This window comes from Prenolepis imparis, unplaced genomic scaffold (genome assembly GCF_030444845.1).
Source record: "Prenolepis imparis isolate NDT839.2.m4 unplaced genomic scaffold, iyPreImpa1.0 SCAF_15, whole genome shotgun sequence".
In the NCBI taxonomy this organism is placed as follows: Eukaryota; Metazoa; Arthropoda; class Insecta; order Hymenoptera; family Formicidae; genus Prenolepis; species Prenolepis imparis.
The window spans coordinates 3,679,136-3,696,230 of NW_028141173.1; the positions used below are offsets into that span (position 1 = coordinate 3,679,136).

The window sequence follows — 17,095 nt, forward strand, 5'->3', positions numbered from 1 at the left end:
GGTAGTGTCGATAGTGCGGCAATAAATATATTCGAAAAATCATCTGCGTTAATAGGAGAATATAATTTGCAAAGAGGTAGTGTCGATAGTGCGGCAATAAATGTCTTTTAATATGTCCGAAAAATCGTCTGAGTTAATAGGCGAACATATTTTGCAAAGAGGTAGTGTCGATAGTGCGGCAATAAATATATTCGAAAAATCATCTGCGTTAATAAGAGAATATAATTTGCAAAGAGGTAGTGTCGATAGTGCGGCAATAAATGTCTTTTAATATGTCCGAGAAATCGTCTGAGTTAATAGGCGAACATATTTTGCAAAGAGGTAGTGTCGATAGTGCGGCAATAAATATATTCGAAAAATCATCTGCGTTAATAGGAGAATATAATTTGCAAAGAGGTAGTGTCGATAGTGCGGCAATAAATATATTCGAAAAATAATCATCTGCGTTAATAGGAGAATATAATTTGCAAAGAAGTAGTGGCGATAGTGCGGCAATTTTTAATATGTCCGAAAAATCGTCTGAGTTAATAGGCGAACATATTTTGCAAGGAGGTAGTGTCGATAGTGCGACAATAAATATATTCGAAAAATCATCTGCGTTAATAGGAGAATATAATTTGCAAAGAAGTAGTGGCGATAGTGCGGCAATAAATGTCTTTTAATATGTCCGAAAAATCGTTTGAGTTAATATATATACATTTATGTACACAATTATATTATTAAATAATAGTATGTAATAAAAATTATAAAATAATAATATGTTTTAAATAAAATGTTATAGTACTTTAAACTCGATTAATATTTTTTGACAGAAATCAGCTGATTAAAGCGTTAATTTGCTAATTAATTTTTAAAATAATAATATATTTTAAATAATATGTTATACTACTTTAAACTTGATTAATATTTTTGAAAGTTATCAGCTGATTTCTATCAAAAAATATTAATCGAGAATAAGATATTATAACATATTATTTACAACATATTACTATTTTAACTTTTTATCATATTATTTTAAAATTTAATTAATAAATTAACGCTTTAATCAGCTGATTTCTATGAAAAACTATTAATCGAGTTTAAACAAATTTTATATTATTAAAAAAAAATATTTTTTTTAACATAAAACCGAAGAATGGCGCGCGCGTAGCGCGCACTTGTGTTGTTCTAGTATTCTAAAAAAGCGGGGTCTGTTTGCAGATTTGAGCAATGACAGCTACGGAACGGTGGTCAACATGGGCCTAGACGGCGAGGGGGCAAGTCCAGGCGGCGGTGGAAACGGAGGCGGAGGTGGACCACCTCGCGGATACCTGGGAGCAACGACACCTCCGTATCTCTCAACGTCCAGATCGCCGTCCTTACCGCCCCAGTTCCCGTACCCGCCCGACGCTGGTCTCTCGGTGTATACCACTCTCGGTAAGTTTAAAAAAAAAGTACCAATTATTAATCAATTTAAAGATCCACTCTATCGATTTTCTCAATTAATTCATCAGAGACTCTCTTAACTCTTAACATATCAATTTTTTAATTCTTCCTCAACTATCATGTGTTAAATTTTTTTCGATGTCTCTTCTCATTTATTCTGAAAAATTCTGTAGTTCTTAATTCTTGCAATATTTCCAACTGTCCAAACTTCCTGGATTCTCCCAGCCTCCTCGACTCTCTCGACTCTCTCTTAAACTAGGTCGATAATATAATAACTCGGATTGACACACATGAAGAGACTCAATCTTAAACTATTCCCGCTCGTGTCGCAAGTTTGCGAACTGACGGAAAACATATGATTCCAGGGGGACCGGGCGGCATGGTGCCAGGACCAGCATCTGATCTGAGTAACGAGTCGAGTGGCGGCGGCGGTGGTGGTGGCGGAAGTGGTGGTGGTGGTGGCGGCGGTGGTGGCGGCGGCGGTTATCCCGATTTCCCACCGTCGCCGGATTCCTGGCTCGGCGAACCTCCGCCCCCGCACGCGCATCATCATTCTCACCCCCATTACGCCACATAACCCGCCAAAAGCGTGCGTCGCCAAATACCGTATAGAATAACGTGCTGTCGGCGCGGGACGTACGTCTGAAATCGGCGACGCCGTCGTCGAAGAGAAGCTCATCTTCTCCGATTATTTCCTCGAACGAAACACGAGAGATTTTTTGCAAAAAATCCAAGATTTCAATGTATTAGATAAAAGTCTGGATCTATTTTAGGATCTTTGATGCGGGATTTACGTATGAAAGATCTAAAAAAGCGAAAACGCGATGATTTTTCATACATTTTTTAAAAATATTTCGCGTTACATTCTGTACAGATAATGTATTGCATTATATTTTGAAAAAAAAATATTTAATAAATTATATAATTATAAATACGTGCATGTATATATATTTATATTTGTAAAATATTTTTTAATTTATTGTAAAAAATAATTTATAAAAGTTACAACAGTTTATCTAATTTTTAAATATAATTATATTATAATATATATAATTAATTATATATTATAATTAATATATATATATATATATATATATATATATATATATAATTATTTTAATGAAAGATTTAGCAATATTTGAAATGACAACAGACTTATATCACTCTTTTCGCTCTTGGATCTTTCATACTTTCATTCAACTGATGTTAGAAACTTAAATTAATGAACTGTTGAGATTGAAATCTTTCGGAAATCGTAACATAACGTTGTCAAGAGGAGATCATTCTCTCGATGAAGACGGCATGATGTCATCTTCATCAACGACGACAGATTTTATTATTATTGATGTTCGCGCAGCTCGAGAGTCCACGAGTTATTCTACACCGGTATTTTACACCGTCCCTCATACGATCTCTCTCGTCATCGTCGACGCCGTGTAACATTACACTTATGACACACGTATGATTCGCAATTCGATACTACGATTAATCTAAATATATTTATGTACAAGTTCCTCGTTTCTTGGTATTACGGAGTTTAATTGTCGAGTAATAAGTAGGAGGTAGTGTTAAACGTGCCCTCCCCCTCTTCCTCCTCCTCCAGACTGTTCGCGGATTGATTCGTCGTGATTCGACGAACGGGATGTGATAGCCGCTGATTCCAATTCATCGATCGATAATTCATCATTTCCAGGTATCATCGATTCATCGATCTCGTTTAATTTCAAACAAAGAACCATAGAAGGGAAGAGATTTGATGACACGGACAGTTGGCAATATTAAGATATTGATATACGAGATGCACTCTTTCTTTCTCTCTCTTTCTCTCTCACCGATAATCGGTCCAGCGGGACGAATTCGCAGCATCACGACGAATGTGATCATAATATGATGATGAATGATCATAACACCGTCTCCGAGCCCAATTTTCATCAGCTAGAGTTTTGTGAAAACAGAATAACAAAGAATAATTGTATAAATATTTATAGTCCAATTAGTGTCTTAATACGTATAGATGTCTTTTTTCTGTCTCGAAGATATTTGGAAATATATGCGTAAGATCTCAGAGAAAACGTAAAGATAGTATACATTTTTCACGAGATTTATTATATCTTGTTGATTCGTTATCGTCGAAGAAAAAAAAATAAAGAATGCTCTCTGAGATACACGATCGGAATAAAATGATTTATCTCGATTTTATTAAATTTTTGATTATATTTTTTGATAGAATTTTGATTAAACTTTTATATTTTAATTAAAAATCGGGCATCGGAGGTGTGAGATTTGACGATCTACCTTGCTTGTGTGTGACACTAGAATCTTGAGATGCGTATTATAAATAAATTCATTATCAGACATAAAGAAAGTCGACTTAATTCAAGATGTTCGATTTCGATTAATTAGTCTGAAAAAAATTCAAAGTCGTTTTATTTCAACCTGTATGAGAGAAACTATTGTAATATATATCATAAGTTTCATTCGGGCCTTATTATTTTTGACAGACTATATTCGAAATCGAGCGATTTGAATTGGGTACTTTCCCTTGCTAAGCTGCGTAAAATTATCGTCGCGCAAAAGTCGTAGCGTAAATAATTCATGTTTATGTTCAATTATATTGACGCGAAACATTTTTTTTAGGTTCATATTGTTCATGCTAATCTATTCAAGTAATTGCATTGTAATCCTGCTGTCAATGAACGGATATTCAAAGCAATTTTAAATGTTAAAAATGTCTTTTCTCCCGAAACAAAATACAAAAGAATCTTTATATTCGGAAACCTTCTAAAATATAATGGAAAAGAATGTTTGATGTCCAGCAGTTGCTATAAAGAAAAGGTGCAAAATTATGCATTGACAGATAGATTATGCTGTGTGCAATTAAATTACACTGTAATGAAATGCAAAGAGATATCGTATATAATCTTCACAAATTACATGATCTCTGACCCTTATGCGTTCTGCGTTGCTACTTTTGCACGCCGATCTATGCAGGCATTCAACGATCAAAATTATAAATAACTTCGAAACTACAGTTCGCTCGTTGATTTACTACGAGGTCACATAAAGCCGTCGATTAAATGGTAATTTATAAGCGAGAGAAAAAATCGGGAGAGAAATCAGTTCCCGATTCGCGTAAGTCGATATGTTGATTAATCAAAACAGAAAAAAGAAAATGAATATGTGAATCGATTCACATTTGAATGTACGAAAAATTCTAAAAATAACGCTTTTGATAGTAATATGAAGCTTATTTTGATTAACTTGAAGAGATCGATTTTTCATCTATTATACTAATATCCTTGCGATTAATTAAATGCACGAAAAAATATTTTCTTATGTAATATTGTTATAATTTTTCTCATTAATTAATTCTTGAGAGAATATATCAAAAAGGGATCACACTGCATGTGACAATTAATTAATTCTTGACAAATAGAATAACACCAAAATATTGTGATTTTTTCAAATTTATATGCTTTATATTGCTATTAAATGGCGTTCTTGCGTACAATACGAACAAGTAGTAGCAGCAGAAGAGACAGAAAGAGAGAGAATGTCACTGTAGAATTGTATATAACATAAATATTGTTCCCAATCCTTCCCCCGCCTTTCTGTCTCCCTATCCATCTCTCCTTTTACCTATCCTTTAAACGTACGTTTCACATAACAGCGGGTACGATTATATTGCGAAGGGAAAGAAACGGTAAGAAAGGTATATTAGACTCGTAAAAAAGAGAGATTAATGTTGTACAGTATAAGAATCGTATTTCTCTCCGCTTCTGCGGCCGAAAAAAGGAATTCGCATGTCTGGCGCAGTTCGTAAACTTCACATCACTATGAGTTATTACGGATCTTTATATTATTATCTAGTCATGGAGTGATAATAAAAATTCTACCATAATCTTATGTCATGCGTGGTTTTATTTCCACACTCCAAGGTATATCGTGCGTGATGCGCTAAATGTGAAATTAAGTTGTTTGGAGTCGGAGATGTAAAATACCAAGGAAAACAAATTGAAAAGTCAAAACAGAGAACAAAAATTCATGACGTAAAACTTACAATTAGCGTAAGATAATTAACTATCCGTATCATATTTCACATCGTATATGAATCGTGAGTACGCATTTGTGATTGGCATATAAATCTTAAATAATAATGACACTTTATTAAGTAGTATTATGTACAGATGCTAAATACATAATGATACACACATGCAATAATTATATACACACATATGAATTTGTTATTCATAAAGCAAAGTACGTCAATAAACGAAGACTGATTTTAAGGTGCAATTCGCGCCATCATCAGCACCTAGAACTTTTTTCACGAAAAAATTACGAAAATGTCTCATTCTTATTACGTCTCTATAAATATATACAAATCTCAATATACAATTCACCTTAAATTCTTTTTCGTTTATATATATATATATATATATATATATATATATTTATATTTATATAAATTTTTTAAAATGAAAATAGCATGTTCCGCTTGTATGAAAATATTGTCGCTTAGAAATCTTTTTTTTTGTTTAGAAATTTTATAATACGTTAGGAGTGTCTTATAATCTTTTGTACCGATATGTATTGTTCGTTTTCTTATTTCGAAAATACGAGAAAAGATAAAACACTATACATTTACATGAATAAATAGCTAATTTATGAGAACACAATTCAACGAGTAACAATTTCATGCTCTATTTTTTTGTTTTTTATGCAATATTTCTCGCTCTGTCAGTCTGTAATCTCTATTAATTGTCCAAAGGTTCATCAAATGTCCTCGTTTTTTTTAGAACATTTCTAGTGATTAAAAGCTGCTTTATTATCGCTTTTTCAACGTTTTTCTTATTCTTGTTTGAAGCTGATAGATGCTCAAATGTGTCCTCTAGCGCTCTCCTAGTTTTCATCAGTCTTCGTTTTAACGCTTCATTTTCTTGTTTCAAAGTTTCTACCTCGTCAAGACCTATAAAAAAATTATTATAAGTAAAACAATTTAAAGTATCACATTTTAAAGTTAATTTAAAAAAGTATAGTCTTATTTTATATTATATATTAATAAAATTTTTAGAAATACTAATAAAACATTTTAAAACGCACCTTCTATCGGTAGTGGACTTTCACTGTTTGTATCTCGAACTCTGTGATTACTATTCCCGCTATCTTCGTCACTCAGTAAGTTAGTCATAGATTCTGTGATCTTTAATGTGTCTTTCAAAGGCCTTATCGTGGTAACGGCGGCATCACTTTCTATACCTAAATCTGGTGAACAGCTGGACTTACTACGTCCTCCGAGCGTATAATAATTTGTCGACTGCCAATACTGCAAGTTCTGTAATAAATTATGGAAATCGAAATTTAAATCTTGCAATCACACGCAATCACATAAGAGTTGAAAGTTTTGAACAAAGAAGTGCAAAATATATAATAATATATGTGTAACTCAATCACATACGATGCATCTGTCTACTGAAATTATAAGAGATTTAAATGCAAAAATCATCATATTAATCACATGGAACATTTTATATATATAATATGTAATATAATGTACATTCATACAGTATAAATCAAAAGCATTGTTAGCAAGTCCAATGTTCTAACTACGAGAGATAGAGAGAATTAAATAAGAAAATTCTATTGTATTATCATAGGGTCAATGCAACGTCAAATACAATTGTTTAATTAGAATAACTCACGCCATGCAATTATTAAAGCATATCACTTATCAGTCAATAATACTGTGCGAAATCAATAATACTGAAAAGTCTTTACATGCCGCGTATTTTAAATTTAAAGGTACTATCACTATTTTTATACAATCTTTAGATTTCATAAATAAGACTAAAGACCAAAACTTTCGCACATTTAATTATCGAGGAAATAACTAACGTTATAAGGTTGATATTCATGTAGAATATCGCAGGTTTGCTTGAGCGTGGTGTCTGTAGGTATAGACGACACGCCGCTCGAGCTCGGTGCGGAATCGCTAGCCTCACACACTGCCATGTGTCTCCTGAACTCTTTATTCACCGCTTCGAGCTCTTGCACTCTTGCTCGGTGCGAATCGTTGATCTGATTGAGATCAAATATCTGCACGACGATGATATATTATTATATATTAGTAATTCTTTCGCGCACGCACGTACACTCGCATACACACAAAAGGGAGGAAAAGATTTTATTTTCACGAATTAATCCAACCTCGTTTACCTCTTTGCTGAATTTATCGTGCAACGAGCGAACAGCTACGTCGTATCGATTCTCCATTTTTCTTATTTCTTGCTCAAGTCTCAATTTGTCGTTTGTCAACTTGGTATTCTCCACGAGTATTTGACTGTGTGAAAGGGTGAGATGATCCACCTCTTTCCTTAGGCTGGATATGGTCGTCTTGGTAGTTTCGTTTTCCTCTTCCAGTCGTTTAATTTCCGCTCGCATCTGAAATAATCGGATTATCAAATTTCTGTTCAAATTTTTTATGACAAGTGTAAAAAAAATAGCGCTTCAATACCGATTCGTTCTCCTTGAAGATTAATAGAGTTTCCGTGGTCTTCTTCTCGGCATTTTCCTTATATTGTAAAAACTCAGCTTTCTGCTTCGTCATTTCGCTCGCTATTTGCTCAACATCATTGATCTTCTTCTCCATTTGCGTTTTCCGAAAGCTATTCTGTTTATTCTCCTTTCTTAACATATGAAACTCATGTATTCTCTTTTCCAAGGAAGCTTGTAACTTTTCACAGAATCTTTGGGACTTCTCCAATTTTGTAATAAACAGAGTTAACTTTTCATCAATTGTCTGTAAACGAATTCAGATTTTTATATTATAAATTGAGTAAATCATAAATTCAAAAACAAGAGTAACAAAATCAAAAAACAACTTACTTAGCAATTTTTAATTAAAAATTGATATAAAATATTAATAAACAAAGCCAGATTCAAATATATGTGGATATATTACTTACATAATCGAAAGAAACTTTCGTAACCAGGTCATTTCTTAAGGCGCTAAGTTCAGAATACAGCATATTATTCGTCTCCTTCAGCTCTTGTATCTGGTAGCTCGTGTCCAAATCATTCAGATCGTTCTGGTAGGTCTTGTAGTAAGGCACATACTCTGCGGAATCTTCAGAATCGCTGCAGGCCTTCGTGTACTTCGTAAATCTGGAACGACTCGGATTCTTGTACTGCGTTTCCTGGAGGCCGATTCTAGCCATGGAGACGGTTCGGTCGGGTTCCGAAAACGTCTCGGAGTCCGACTGCGACGCCTGATTCTTCATCGTCTCCGCAATGTTTTCGGACCGACTCCTTCTCATGGAACCGTCCAAAGTTTTCTCGTTCGCGACCACGCTGTCTTGCACGGCCATACCTTCAAGAGCGCGCACGAAATCGTCCGACAGTATCTTGGAGCTGAGCAGAACGTCCAGCATGAGCTTCTTGTGCTCGTTACCGATGGTGTCCGCGCGATCGGCACTCCTAAGCATCTCCTTCATGAACTTCACCAGATCCTTCAGATGCGTGCGCAACAGCTCGCAGTACTTTTTCGCCCGTTCCGTCTCGTTGCCGCAACCGTCGACTTCCGCGGCGATGTCGGGCTTCGCTACGAGTTTCAGCCACTTCAGATAGTCCACTTCCTTCTCCAGATCGTTTCGCTGACTCGTCAATCTCTGAACGTATTCGTCTAGCGTCTTCACATTCACCGTTTCATTCCCGTTGATGTAGCTAAGTTGGACAGTTTCGTTGGTGAAGTTCACTTTAATACCGATCTCATTTAGCTCGCGAATCAGATTTGTCAGTTGCGAGTTATCGGCTTCCTGGACGATATCGGATTTATTACGACTCTTTTCGTGGCTGTATGACGCCGTCATGTAATTGTGCAGCTTGGCAATTTCCTTATTCTTGCTCCAGAGTTCTGTATTGACCAGCTTCTGAAGATTCTGAGTCGTCATCTGCAGCTCCTTCGTCAGCTGCTCGATCTTGCGGTTCTTCTCCTCGATCTCGGCGTTTCGTTGATCCAGCTGCTCGAGCAATTCGTCTCTTCGCGGAGTATCATTGTGATGATCGGTGGTAGTGACTTCGCTGTTCGTCTCGGTGTGCTTCAACTTATCGAGCTCGGCGATTTTGTCCTTTAATTCTTCCGTAATGATCTGCTTCTCTGTTTCCAAAATCTCGATCCTTTGCTCCTTATTATGAAGACGTTCTTGAAGTTCCTGCACGATAAAGAAGAGAAAGGTATAAATTAATTTAATTTTCACAGAAAAGTAAATTGTATTATATTATACAGCTATTATTTCAAATACGTTTCTGACATACGTCTTGTTTGTAATAAAATACAAACGTGCAACTAAGTAATATAGTTACAATAAATTGAGAAAAATGTTTACTTGAAGTTTTAAATATATCATACGTAAATTTTATATTTTTTACGAATTGTTTATAAAAGAGAAACTTTAAATCAGCAAAAGTATAAAATATCGTAGCAATAATTGAATATTTTTAAATATTATTATGATTAACATTATATTTTTATAATAAATCTAGTTATGCATGCTTTCTAAATATATCACTTATAACATATCATTTCTAAGCTAGTATTGAAATTAATGCGATTTCGACTCATTCAGAATATCGCAAATGTAAATTGTACAATATATATGTTTTCTATTTCAAATTATTTGAATAATTATACAACGAGTAATTATATATACAAAGAAGAAAAATATATATAGATGATGCAACAACGAAATATGATTAGCAAACAATTAAAAATTAAATTTAAAAAATCAATTTAAAAATAATTGGTACAAGATGCATCATTCAATTATTATATGTTGATTACTATTTAATTATTTATATGCAAAATATTAATTGTTTTATTATTAGTATATATATTACATGTGAATATCTCGTGCAATATATCATAATATGAAACATAAATTATATTTGCACTTTACCTCAGACTCGACTTGTGTCCGTTTCTCCAAGAGACTCTTCTCAGCTTTTATTGTCTCGATTTGGTCCCGCAGATCGTTGATCTTGCTTTCCATTTCTTCGAAACGTTGCTGCAAGCATAAAGTATCATTCCATGTCAATAAAACTCAAAGAATTAGGTTCACCGAAAAGATACTTTATTCGAATATATAATTTCAGTAAAAAATTACAGATTACAGTAAAAAATCAATGTATATATAATATATGAGAAGCGAGATTTTTAAGGAGTGATAAAAAAAAATCAATTGCAAAGAAATGTTACATGCAAGATATACATATTTTTATACAGGGAAATAGTTATACACTCGTCAACTTTTCGTTTTCTTAGACCAACATCGCGGCGCTACGATTGTGACAATCGCTGGCCCCTAAAAGAAAAACATATTTTTTTTGTAATCTCTTCTTTGCTATAAAAGAAATATGCCAATCTAAAATTTACATATATAGCTTTGAATAAGAATATACATATTTTACCATTTTCAACCAAGATATAATGATGAATTTTGTTTCAATAAAAAAAAAGAAAAAATATATTTTTATAAAATTTAAAACAGAAAATATATATAAAGAGAATGACATAAAAAATATGATTTAATTTAATAGAAGCTAGCGAAATTTGTGTTTTAGTAACAAATTTAAATTAAAAATCAATCAATTGGAATCTCGTTAACTTAAGATTATTTAATTCATATAAAACGAGTAATATAAAGATTGCATTTACTGTTCTAAAATATATTGCTATAATTAATTTTTAAATTAATTTGTCAATCTCAATAACTATTAATATTTTAATAAGAGAAAGAGAGAAGATTAGCTTTTAAATTTTAATCTATAATATCTAAAGCTGAGAGAAATAACACTGTCAGGAGGGAGCCCAGTAGAATGAAGCACAGTCAGCATACTCCTTCAAGTACCGAGAAGAACAGCACTCGACGACGTTATACCTACCTCCATCCGTATCGAGGCACACAGACAAGAGAACATATTTAGTTGTGTGTTGAACTTTTTCAACTCCCAAATTCGGAGCAATAATACGAGCAACGATCGATTCGCGAATAGATACTCTACGTCAGTGCTAGCGTGATCAGCACTGGTGAATATCCTTTCTCGGCAAGATTACGCGTCTGATTTGAACTCTGAATTATGTTACAGCTTCTTACGATCGTAATCAATTCGTTTATCAAATCCACAATGAAATTATTAATAGATTTTTTTTCAAATTTCTAATTAATTTTAAAAAATATGTATAATTTTTTACTGATTTAAGTATTCGAGACACACGGCAATTTTCTTTCGCTACGTCAGTCAAGGGTTATCAATCGCGCGCTATTTCCGGAGCTTATGCGAATCGTTCTCGCGGTATATCGTCGAGAGATTCAGAGTCGGAAGATCGGATCTATCACGTTGTTGCACGTGTAGCTGTATATACTCGTAATATTGTTCGTTCGGCGCTACCGCGGCTGCGGCGGCTGAGATCGGTCGAGATGAGTTTTCGTATGAAGACTGCTCGCGTATCGCGACACGTAGACCGTAAGAAGCTGCGAGAAGAGGCGGCGATCTCTATTAATAGACGACGACCGCGTCTTCTGCACACGGTATTCCCAAGATACCGAAGCGCTTTACGACTCTTCGAAGATCTTTCGCTGACTGGGCTCCCTAAAAAACTTTATAACATTGAGCAAATACACCATATACCACGCAAGATGCAGAAAAATCGAGAAAAACTGTATAAAATAAAAGCAAAAGGAAAGAAGCTTAATGAAAATTGTGAAAGAAAAATTTAGCGTGCAAAAGGATAATAATGAGAAATGAGAAAAATTTTTTAAATAGTAATTCGATTCTTGTTCGACAGATATTTAATAATTATTTCAAGTTTCTTGTTCTATTGTAAGAATACTCTATAAATATTTTTACATTAGTTTTGCCACTTTATTTTATAGCCAAATTTGTACTATAACATTTTTAATATTTTATTTATAGTAAATAATAAACTGGATAGTGATTGACTCAGATTACTCGAAAGCTCAAAAATAGTTAAAAAATATATTCAAAATCCTCGGTATGAGAATGTACAATCAAAAAATACCATAATTATGATTAAATTTTATGAAATTTCTGCTGGCGCTCGCGACAAATGCAAGGACTTCTTGGAAATACTAAAAGTCAAACAGAAAAAAACAGACAAAAAAGAAAAATCAAAAAATGCGATTTCTATCATCCATTCAAATAAATTAAAGTTTTACAGAAGACAAAAAAGATGGTACTCTCAAGTCACATTTGGGGCACACACAATGACAAAAGAGGAAAGAAAAACCAAAATTGCAACAATTACAAAGACTTCGAGCTTTAAGCGATGACCAAAATAAATAAAAACGAAAAAACAACTGATGTGTTTAAGAACTCCACTATCCAATTTACTATTTCTACTAATAATATTTACTTATTTGCATAAATATCTTTTGGCAAAAACAATCGAAATTCTTAAAATATAATTATAAATTCTTTCATGCTTTTACAAAGTTTAAAAAAGTCTCAATTTCGCTATCAGCAGATTCAATAAAGCGTTGAATAAAAGTACATAAAACAAAGTATTAAATAAATATTAAATCAGATAACTCAATTTTATCTAAAATTACTTTAACAATAAAAAAAAATCTCTGAATATTTAATACATGTTTTAGTTTTTTAGAAGTTTGTACATTCAGAAAATTTATCTCGACATAATAAACTCGCGTAAATGCGCAAATATTATGTGTCTTGGTATAAAAAACTTCATTGTCTGTTATGCTTTAATTAAATATCAGCAAATTACAGAAAAGGTCATAAAGTAAGCAAGTTAAAAAAAAGACTATAAGTAACAGTCTATCATTAGATTCTTAAAGCATCTATAAAATAACTGTCATAAAACAATAAAATGAAAAATTAATTGAAAAGTATTCATATACAAAAAGTTAATACAAATAAACTTGTAAAAATTATAAAATTTTATAAAATTATATAAATGTACAAATTCCTATTTATACGTTGTTAGTGAATATATAATCTGTTATGTGCGTTCTGAACGCAATTATTGCAATAAACTGCAATAAACGATAACTGAAATATGCATTATTAAAATTTATCTATCAATTGACAAGATACATTGTGTATCTGATAAAAAGATAATTAAATTATAAGTAAACTACAAAGATAATTTAAAATGAAATATTTACAGAGTAAGTTTTATAACGTTAGAAGAAAGCGATAAAAGAAATAAAAATCATGTAGTAATTGTATAAAGCAGAAAGGTAGAAGCGAAAATTAGATACGATTTTAGTGATCCTGAAAGAAATAGAGACACGTCTATATATAAAATATACTATAAGCTATCCAATCGTGCTTCTCAGCAAGCAAAATGCGTCTCTACGTTTCAGTGTTACACATTTTGAGATATCAATAAATAATGTAAAACTTGTATCGATTATTAAATAAACGCATCTCTGAAACGTAGAGATGGCAAACAAGATTAAAAATAATTCGCAATATTGACCTGTTCGCAGGAATCGTTTTCGGAGTTGTTCTTGACGCAGAGATCCTTCAACGAAACGAGATCGTGACTGTTTCTTCTTTTACGCAACTCTGTCTCCAATTCCAGGGTTCTCTGTTCCTTACGGGAGTATATATCTTGCATTTTTTGCTCGCGCTCAACGAAGCCTTGTATCGCCTTAATGGCTTTCTCGTACTCGCCTTCTACCTTTTTCAATTTCTGCTCCGAATTTTTCATCTGCTTTTCAGCATTGCACAATTTTAATATTAATTGTTTTCTGGTCTCCTCCTGCCGTTTCAATTCATTATCCCGCTCTTCCAATTCCTGTAATTTGAACTCTCTGATGTAAATCGGATTATCTTATCGCATAAAATTAACAATGAAAAAGAGATAGAGAAATCTTATTAACCTTGATCAACTGCCTGATCTCCTTGCCATCCCCGCCTAAGGGTGAATTCAAACTCGCTGCTTTTTCTTTTGTATTCGATTCGCGATCATAAGCACCTTCATATTTAGTTGTATTTTGAATACAAGATTGCTGCTTCTGCCCCATTAACAGCGATGAATATTCGGTATTTACCAGCGAAGTTATAGCCGAAGGACTAGTAGGCGGCGAACGTTTGCTATATTCGCACTAAAATATAAAAAGCGGAGAATTATAACAGATAGAAAAATCGAATAAAGGAATATTGACAGCTTTAAAATAGAAAGCTTGAAATTTCTGAGATTGCATATTCTTGTAACATATTTAACGTTAAACTTTTGACTATTATATTCTAAGCTTATATTCATTATATAAGACTATATTTATTATATTATTGTTAGTAAATGTTATTGTTATTAGTAAAATTAAAAATTAAAGACAGAGATATTTGACCATTAAATATGACGGTAATTGTTCATAAAGAAATCGATAACATTAAATACATAATAAATCCTAAAATAATCAATGTCTCGATTCCAAAACTTATTAAATATCTCTTCTGAAAAAAATGTATAAGATTGCAATAAAAATTATATATATATATATATATATATATATATAATGAAAAGACAAAATCAATTTAACTCACCTGTGATAACAGCGCACGATGCTTATTGTTGACTTCTGCAAGGGCATCATCGCGCGTTTTCACCGATGCCCTCAATTGAATGATCTGTTTTTTCCTCTTCTCGGATATTTGGTTGAGCTCCTCGCACATGCGACACTTTTCATTTAACAATGTACTCTTCTGCTTTAGCAGCCTGTCCCGTTCGCTAAGATCGTCCTTGTATTGCTGCACAATGGAGTCCCTCTTGAGTAATTCCTCTTTCAACTCCTTTACCTCTTCGCACAGTTTCTCAGTGCTTCGCACTCGCTCACAGTCCTGCTTCTCCCGCAATTGCGTCTGCATATCAAATTGCTCCCTAAATTGGTCCCTCTCATTCTCGAGTTCTTCCGCCCAGTAACGTTCCTCCTCCAAAGTGACGGTTGTCTGTTTCACCTAAATCGCAAGTGTCATGTAATCCTTTTTCGCGTATCACAAATACTTCTTTTCCGTAAATTATCGTCTTAATCAAAAAGGCAATTATTCACAATTTTCGGAATTATTACAAGGAGAAAATGTTTAATTAATTGTACTATCTCTACTTTCCTTGCTTCTTTGTTTTATGCCATATTTAAAGCCGTTATCTATCAGTGAAACAAACCTCGCAATAAATAGGAATAAACGAACAAATAAAATTCAATTTCAAATGATATGTCTATATGTCTCATCATATAAATTGGTTAAATCCAGTAAATTCAAACTTCTTTCGAGATTATATGTCGTTTACATTATTAAATCTACATCTGTTCGCAGCGAGGAAAGAAACACATATCATTATTATTAAAATAATTTTATTGCTGATTAGTTAAAAAATTAAAGAAAGTTTAAAAACTCTTTAGAAACGTCAATGTTCACAATTCCAAACTAATCATTAATTTATCTTATTTAACAACAATTCAAGTAAACATCCATTTTTCATAATGTAAAACATTACGTTCTTTTCAAAATAATTCATCTACCTAAAAATATTATTTACAGAAGTATATTTCTTAATAATGTAATAATTATACGTCATTGTAATAATTATAGCGTCATTTATATTGTTCATTTCTCATCAGCAAATAATTTTTTCATTTAATATAATATAATTATAAATTAACAAACAAATTTATATCATATTAAATTTTTCTACATATCGAAATGATGCAGAATTATAAATCTTACAAAATAGTGCGTTAATTGTTATTAATATTTTTTCTACGAACATACCTCTGCTTCGAGAGAAGCCACTAATTCTTCCATCTGTCGCAATTTTTCCGCATTTTGCAACGCTTGTTCCGGAGTGATACCGAATGTTTCTTTATAAAACGCGGATGCATCTAATTCATCTACACGCTGTTCCGCTAATTCTGGAATAGCAGAAAAATGTATACATAATAGACGCGAAATATAAAAATAACGAATGTGGCAGAAAACAAATAAATTTTATATACATCTTGCATTACAAAATAATTTCAAATATTTTAAGTCGTGGAGGGAATAAAATAAATTGATATTTACCTTTTTCGAGTTTGGTTACTTTTTCTCGCTCCTCTTCAAGTAATTGCTGATATTGATCTCGAGTCGCTGCCTTTTGCTCCTCGTATAATTTGAAAGCTGTGGCTGCTTGATTGAGAAGACCTTGCTTTTCCATCGCTTCTTTCCTTAATTTTTCCAACTCGTCCTAAAGATTGTCATTTTATTTCGTTGATAAAAAATTTAATAAATATAATAAATCGTTAAAAATTCAATTCAATCAAATTCTAATAATTAATGTAAGACTTTTTACTGAAAACAAGCTCGATATTATATAACCAACCTTTAATTCCACGTTCGTCTTGATTATATCCTCATCGGAGGAACTGATACCACTTCTTGCAGGATTTCGTTCTTCCAAGAAATAGATTCGCAATTTTAGCTGAAAATTTTCCTTCTTCAAGCTACTCAACTCGTCCTCGTACTCTTTCATGGTTCTACCGTAACCCACCCCTCCGCCACCGCCGCCTCCACCACTTCCGGATCGCGCCATCGTCGCACCGTTTTTATCCTCAGGAAGATTTTCACCATATGCTCTCGCGTTTCCACC

At 32.9% G+C, this 17,095-nt stretch overlaps 2 protein-coding genes across 6 annotated transcripts in view; one reads left to right on the plus strand and one right to left on the minus strand.

Annotated features, from left to right (window-relative positions):
- The window catches only part of Lim3 (Lim3 homeobox protein), a 47,163-nt gene extending 44,806 nt beyond the window's left edge, over positions 1 to 2,357 (plus strand). The window contains 2 exon segments of the mRNA XM_083055241.1: positions 1,201 to 1,416; positions 1,791 to 2,357. Coding sequence (XP_082911367.1) covers positions 1,201 to 1,416; positions 1,791 to 2,002 — 428 coding nt within the window. The 3' untranslated portion in view covers positions 2,003 to 2,357.
- Positions 2,358 to 5,565: 3,208 nt separating this feature from the next.
- The window catches only part of Cnn (phosphodiesterase 4D interacting protein centrosomin), a 31,196-nt gene continuing 19,666 nt past the window's right edge, over positions 5,566 to 17,095 (minus strand). For 4 of the 5 annotated variants that reach the window (XM_083055225.1, XM_083055224.1, XM_083055226.1 and 1 more), the window contains 13 exons: positions 16,829 to 17,094; positions 16,531 to 16,693; positions 16,240 to 16,379; positions 15,016 to 15,426; positions 14,352 to 14,576; positions 13,946 to 14,266; positions 10,380 to 10,487; positions 8,391 to 9,635; positions 7,940 to 8,224; positions 7,642 to 7,866; positions 7,321 to 7,521; positions 6,529 to 6,760; positions 5,566 to 6,394 (listed from right to left, as the gene is read on the minus strand). In XM_083055225.1, the coding sequence (XP_082911351.1) occupies positions 6,183 to 6,394; positions 6,529 to 6,760; positions 7,321 to 7,521; positions 7,642 to 7,866; positions 7,940 to 8,224; positions 8,391 to 9,635; positions 10,380 to 10,487; positions 13,946 to 14,266; positions 14,352 to 14,576; positions 15,016 to 15,426; positions 16,240 to 16,379; positions 16,531 to 16,693; positions 16,829 to 17,094 (4,034 nt within the window). In that variant the 3' untranslated portion in view covers positions 5,566 to 6,182. The remainder of the gene's footprint in view (positions 6,395 to 6,528; positions 6,761 to 7,320; positions 7,522 to 7,641; positions 7,867 to 7,939; positions 8,225 to 8,390; positions 9,636 to 10,379; positions 10,488 to 13,945; positions 14,267 to 14,351; positions 14,577 to 15,015; positions 15,427 to 16,239; positions 16,380 to 16,530; positions 16,694 to 16,828; position 17,095) is intronic. The other variant, XM_083055229.1, reaches the window with a different exon arrangement.